This window comes from Haliotis cracherodii, unplaced genomic scaffold, assembly GCF_022045235.1.
Source record: "Haliotis cracherodii isolate W230 unplaced genomic scaffold, xgHalCrac1.p SCAF_1, whole genome shotgun sequence".
NCBI classification, from domain to species: Eukaryota; Metazoa; Mollusca; class Gastropoda; order Lepetellida; family Haliotidae; genus Haliotis; species Haliotis cracherodii.
This window is the reverse complement of record NW_027266264.1, coordinates 67156906-67164247: the sequence shown is the minus strand read 5'-3', so window position 1 is coordinate 67164247 and position 7342 is coordinate 67156906. Positions and strand designations below refer to the sequence as shown.

General features: G+C 38.5%; 1 protein-coding gene across 1 annotated transcript in view; it reads left to right on the top strand.

Moving 5' to 3' along the window:
* The first annotated feature begins 2942 nt into the window (after positions 1-2942).
* LOC139460187 (AP-3 complex subunit beta-2-like) overlaps positions 2943-7342 on the top strand; it is a 39979-nt gene continuing 35579 nt past the window's right edge. Inside the window, exons 1-2 of the mRNA XM_071241729.1 lie at positions 2943-3144; positions 6235-6310. Of these exons, the coding sequence (XP_071097830.1) occupies positions 3014-3144; positions 6235-6310 (207 nt within the window). The 5' untranslated portion in view covers positions 2943-3013. The remainder of the gene's footprint in view (positions 3145-6234; positions 6311-7342) is intronic.

The window sequence follows — 7342 nt, the reverse complement described above, 5'->3', positions numbered from 1 at the left end:
ATTAATGTCATCGACAGATAAAACTATTATAATATCTAATGGAAAGTTTTTGCTGAAAGTTAGAAGTATAAGTGAAAAACTTTTGCTTGTTTAAGGATAAGTATTTGACTGTTTCTATTTATAAACATGACTAGCGTCAATATCATGGCTACATACATAGTATACCTACATGCATGCAGGTTAGATAACATGTATACATTATTGTGTTATGGGCTGGAGGCCTAATAACTGAATAAATCTGTCTTGTCTTTCTTGTTAAACACACACACATTTTACTGTACATTGTTTTCGGTTTAATTGTTTCTGGGACTAAATGTCAGCCTAGTCATATACTTACAGTGTAATATTCAAGTTTGTTTGGTTTGTTTGGTCAACTTTCGACATGCGTGCTTTATGCCGAGGTCTTTCACTAGTCCAGCCATCAGCGCCTTTTTTTTATCGGTCGTATCAACTGAAAAACATGTCAAGGTAAGAGATACATTCTATCAGTGTCGTGGTTTGCAATCGTCATATATAGCGAATAGAATATAGCGGAGAATAGCGACTGAGCACAAATACAAACCAAACATGGTAAAGATATAGAATACGACACAGTGTTTTGGACATGTATGCATATCTTTCAGGTACTCAGAGAAGTTTGTTTTTCAAATAGTTTGCTTAATTCAGAGTAATTCTGGTTCAGTAAGTCAATGCATACTGAACCCTTGAAGATCCGGGGTAGAATAGGTCTTCAGGTACCCATGCTTGCCGTTAAAGGGAACTAACGGGATCACATGGTCAGGCTCGCTGATTTGGTTGATGCATGTCATCGATCCCAATTGCGTGAACCAATGCTCATAATTTCATCACTGGATTGTCTGGTTGATTATTTACAGACCGCCGTCAAATGGTTGCAATATTGCTAAGTGCGGCGTTAAACAAACAAACAAACAAACAAAAACAGTGCATATACAGTAGTCTAAACGTTTCACAGCAAATCACAGCGGAATAAATACCGATTTGAACTCAAAGTTAGTGAGTGAGTTGAAGTTTACTCCGCAAGGAATGCATAGACTTCAGACATTGTACCCATGTTGAGAACAGAACCCTGATCTTCAACGTGCCTGACGAGCCAACACAACAGCGCTATGCATGATACACAGCCATGTCAGGATCCACGATCAGATTTGTCGTGAATTTCACCCGCCACCTTGGGGTTTCCTATACCATATTAAGCTAGCACGCCCAGAAGTAACTGAGACAATCACTCTTTTATAATTATATATATACTTTTCTTGAAATGATAGTGACAGTGATTTTTGATGCTCCGATTCGACCATGTACATGTAATTACTACTACTACCTATAACAATAACGAAGCCTCGTTTGTTATTATTAGTTATGGTCCATTTGGTGATGACACTGTAAGTTAGCCTTTTCACCATACACCAACATGATTCATCACACGCCGTGATGTAACTGAAATATACTGCTCAGATCGGTATTTAACCCAGCCAACAAAGACATTCAAGCATCTCTGAGTTTCTTATCCAATCCCGCGTTATGTTAGAAAACTGCCATGCATGATGAAAGTATTCACCGCGTATACAATGTGCACAAGATAAATTCTCATCTCGTGAATAATGAGTATGTAACCAAATGTGCAACACTATTGTCCTACATTAAAATATATTCTTAGCGGATCATAACTCGCAAATAATGTGTAACTTGCCCAGAAAGACAGCTCTGTGTTTCTCATGGCTCAAGAAAAATCAGAGTGAGTGAGTGAGTTGGGTTTAACGCCGCTTTTAAAATTATTCCAGTTATATCACGGCGTATCAGCTTAATCTGGGAGGAAAGCCCGAAGTGATGCAGGTCTAAGACGTATACCACTTCAGTGAAATCCACGAGCACGGGTATGGTGCTGATAAACCTAACATAATCGGGGCGAACCACAATCATAGGTTTCTGGCGTGCCCAAGGGACGCAACTCTGCACAGCGAATCGCGGCGCCACAGACGACTGGGCCACCCGTGCCTCGGGCCAAAGAAATCAGAGATGTGTGGTCAAGATAAATTTGGACGATCACCAGGTTAAATTACTTCTGAAATCTGCAAGGGTAACGAACCCTTCTGGTGTCAGTTTTGTGTTTTACTGTTCCTGTTGATCAAAGAAAATCAGAGACAAATGCTACAATATATATAGGCAAGATAACTGAACAACCATGCACGATCACGCTGACAAGTTCATGTCATAGAGTGTCCATTTGCCAGCACAACATTATCACATTAGTCGTGATTCTTCTATAATGCACGTTGCATGTACATCTATCATAATAAAATGTGCAGTTGGAATATATATTTCAGGTCAGGTGACCATTTCCATTCCGCACTCAGCATTAAAAATGTGTTCAATCTTTGGGCTGGGCTTTAGCATCATTAAAAAGATAAAGTGTGTGTGTGTGTGTGTGTGCAGGGAGGGTTAGCAAAATATGATATAATCCCAAGACCAATTTAATCATCCCTCAATAATAAATTACCAGTCCTTTAGCTTGTGGGACGAAGAGGCGTACTCTTTGCATGTTTAGAGTATTACGTCACTGCTTTAATTGAACAACGTCGCATACATTGAATTAGCACATAAATGTAGTTCAATGATTCAAGTCGAATTTGCTTGGATTGCTCTAGACTAATTTGTCTCCCTGTGATAATGGTGACAGATGATTACCGTTACTTTTCGAATGTGAGAAAACACTCACAAAATCATTATTCTTTTCCAGCGGTCATCCAAATAATGATGACATGCCGACAATAGTTGTTTTAGAAGTAAGAAATTCCTCTTCATCTGGGTATGCCTTTAACAGTTTGACAATAAGAAAATGTCAGAAGATTTCTTATTCTTATTTCGTTCTAGTTCCTGAGTGTGAAATAGCTCATACCTGCCACATGACTTCCGGTGTTTGCTCATGGAAGACGGAAGCCGGAGGAGCCGTCTGTAGAATATTGTTGTTTTCGGAATCAATAAATTAAAGAAAATGTCTGGAAACGGCCTCCAGCTGACGACAAGTTATGCCAACGAAAAACCTCCATCATCCACGGGCAGTGCCGACGCTGATCTGGCTACTGACCCCGCCAGTAGCGGCTTTTTTACCACAGATTTTAAGAGGTGGGTCAATGTTGACACCGGTTGAGTGACATGTCATATGCCTGATTATACTGAGATGCTTATTGTTCAAGCATCAACAGTGACAGTTCTAATTGTATTGTATTCATGCACTTTTTACGGCTATTGACGACATATGCCTAATATCAGAGTTGAGGTATATAATAGATAAAAAATGGTAAAATGTATCATATGATGTATCATGATGTATCTAGACCTTTTTGTATATTTTAGTTATTTATTCGACATGTCATTGTAAAGAATGTCCTCTGACTTTTCCCTCAGGATACTTGACAGTACTATTATGCAGTCTTGTATAACTTGCAAAAAAACCCCAATGTATTCTTTCTGTAGGCTTATTTGAGTGGGGGTACTTCGGGGAAATTGATCTCTTAAAGGGGCACTGATCTAACGCAATTCCCCGGGACTGGTTGTTGCCTTTGTTATTGTTTTTTCCCAGTGAGTACCCGGATGTATAGCAGAAATCTAGACTAGTTCGCGACCTCTGCTGCGCCATTCGTAAGCGCATTAGTCACTTTTATTGTTAGTAATAAGGGCGTATGGTCACATTGATCAACAAAATGAAATAGCATCGGTAATGGTGACGAAGTCTCTTGCTTGGCAATTTTGCGATTTTCGTTTACACTATTTTGACTTGCAACACAAAGTAAATATTTCACCTGAGCATTGCTTTTTTTATAGTGTGTATATTTTTTTACTGTCAAATGTGTAACACATTTATTAAACGTCTAAATATTCAGTTATTTTACAAAGTGACTGAAAAACATTTCCATCTGTATTATTATGATAACAAATTCCACCAAGTCATCACCAAGAGACTGAAAATGTTACGTTGAAAAGTACATTTCTATGTTGTTTGGCTTCTAATCCTACATAATAATCTGTTGTGATGTTTGTAGGCCCTTTTGATCGTCTTAATCAATCTGGACAGATTTTTTTAGTCGAAATGACTGAAATATTTACACATTTTATAAATTGCCTGAGAGAATCACATTTTACAAATTGACGGTCATATATACACGCTTACAAAGGAAAAGACCTGTGAAAACAACGTCTATCGCGCATTGAAGAATTTCCCAACCAAGACGTAGAGAAACAAGAACGAAAAGGTTTAAAAGAAGGAAACCAAAATGCAAATATCATAATTGCAACCTACCAAATTTATGTGTATAAATTTTAGGCAGCTTCCTTGTTCGAGGAATGTATCCGTGAATATCCACATAAAGGAACAATATCCCACTCGTCTGCAGCTGTACAAAGAAACTTATTCGATGTCACATGTCTCACTAACAATCAAATATTTTAAAAGATATATATCGTTTCGGGATATTATAACCCGTGTTCGTTTCTCAACTGATCAGTTGGATTGTTTCAGGTGTTTTACATAGGTGTCACGTCTCAATGGTCAGCTGAGAAAGCCCACGTGACAACTATTTTCATAACGTCCACGGTTCCTAAAAAATCCATTGAGTGATAGATAACAGTGATCAATCAATCAACGTATTATCAGTTAACCCTTTGAACAAAGTATGTTGTTTTTACATCGGCACTTCACGCCATTATATGAGTGTATTCCCTTTGTATTAGAAAACCTAGACATGTAAACACTCACTCTTGACATATCCACTGTGCAAAATAACAGTGATTAATCAATCAACGTATTTTCTGTTAATCCTTTGATGACATGGAACGATCCGTTGATTCACAAAACAAAGTAAATCAACTGATCATTCATCTCTTGCTGGGCTGACACGTGCATATTACATAACACACATTTCACCTCACTTCAAACCTGGATTTAGATTGAATAATTACCCTGGACACAATAAATGCCAAATGGGAACCTTTGTCAGGTAATCTAAGTGGTGCTACCACTAACTGTACCTGTAATAAATTCATTAACTGAGCATCAAGTGAATGATGACAAATACACAAGTGTAGGGTTATACGAGAAAACGTGGATGACAACAAGGGAGTAGTAATCGTATTATCGACGCAAGCCGAAATCCGAAAATCCTTTCACTGCATGGATACTTTTTTTAGTATTAAACTATAACCATCTGGGGTATTTCCAAATGACATCTGATGAGCTCCGCTGTTCTTTTTGTCTGTTTGTTTAGCCTGAAGAAATTAATTAACATGCGCCCTTTGTCGAAATCTTTATAGATCACAGTTAATCAATCAGTGTTTATGCAAAAATGCGTAAAACAAATATTGCCTCCAGCCTCCAAGTTTATTTAGCTGTCCTTGCAGACGGTAGCCCAGTCTCTGGTCACGCTCAGTTGCGTTGCGTATCATCCGGGTACTCACGGGGGAAAAAACAATAACAAAGGCAACAACCAGTCCGGGGAATGGCGTTAGATTAGTGCCCCTTTAAGCTAGTCCTAATGTGCCCAGTCATTTTTCAGATATTAGCAACTTGGGTCACATGTCATGTATCAGTATATCCTTGCATACTGTGTTTTGGAGCCCCTAAGAAATATTTCTCATTACGTGTTTAATAACAATCGCAATATAATTCGAGTCCCTCCTTGACAGTCAAGTTAAAAATAGATGCACAACATGATCAGTCACATGACATGACAGACAGGAAGTTTACAAATAGCAACCAATACATCATCGGTGGACATGATTGTTCTAATGCACACTTATCATCAGATCAAGTTTGATTAAATGTACATTAGCGTAAAAGTAAGTTTTGAGGTATGTTTTCATTACTAATTACTCACTCACCTCATGTAGCTTAATTCGTAACATAACTTCAGCGATAAGTGGCAAACTCTTTGATGTCTTCAGTGAGCTTTGAAGCGCCTACCTTGTTTACGTCATTGAGCGCATGGTTACTTATTGTAAACCCTGTATGCAAAGTAGGCAGGCCATGAATGGAACTTTGCTACTCCTGGAACAAAGGCAATTAAACATATTCATCTAAGCAAAGGAGAATAGAAATATGATGAAAGTGTAAAGCAAGTGCGGTTGACTAATGTATTAATACATAGTGTTATGTTTGTATTTCTTCCAAGCTGTTCTATGCTTTCTCATCCATGGTCATTGTTTCGCCTGTGTTTACAGACATGAAGACTTGAAGTCAATGCTTGATGGCAACAAAGACAATCTGAAGTTGGAGGCCATGAAAAGAATCATTGGGGTATTGTATAGACAACAATCAGAATACGTCACAAATGTCATTTTTACTGCTTTTGTCCTACTGCTGAGAAAGCCATCTCTCTTGTTTGAATTTCCGAGTCCAAAAGATTACCAGTACCTCATACTTGCCATAACAGACCACTAATGAGTATCAGGTGGACAAGCTCTGTGACCTTAATGTCTTCATAGCACAGTGATGTGTGTTGTTGCCCTTGCTCACAATCGCTGGTTTGCCTCATCCAGACTCATTCTTTACATTCCACCATGATAATGAGTGTGAAGTTCACTCACTCACTCACTCACTCACTCACTCACTCACTCACTCACTCACTCACTCACTCACTCACTCACTCACTCACTCACTCACTCACTCACTCCTGTATCCAATCTGTGAGCAACAAAATTTGTATTTATAGCTGAGTACCCGTGAAGATTTGGGGGAGAAGAGGTCTTCAGCAACCCATTCTTGCCATAAGAGTCGACTATGCTTGTCGTAAGAGGCGACTGATAGGATCGGGTAGCTGTCTTGGTTGATGCATGTCTCATATTCCAATTGCGTGGATAGATGCTCATGATGTCAATCACTGGATTTTCTGGTTTAGACTCGATTATTTACAGACAGCTGTCATATGGCTGAAATATTGCTGAGTGCGGTGTTAAACAACAAACAAACAAAAACACAAATTATAGATGAGTACGAATAGTACTTGTATTAATGAACACCAGGATGAGCCAATCTTTAGGTGTGAGCTGGTTGATTTAGGATGGGCAATATAGACATGTCATCATTAAAATGTTAAAAAAATCTTCTTCAAAAGGTAGGAGTTCTATTTGGTGCTAAGGATCAAAGTCTGAGATTAACATGATTAAGATAAGAAATATGAAGTGTATTTTCTTGGATAAAACACTCCATGACTTGCTTGCCATTTATCAGTGGCGTATAATGTTGCATTCATGGAACATAACATGCCATTTTGACCTCCCTGGTGTTCCTGTTCACAGCATCAGTGGCACTGTGTGACTTAATATAATT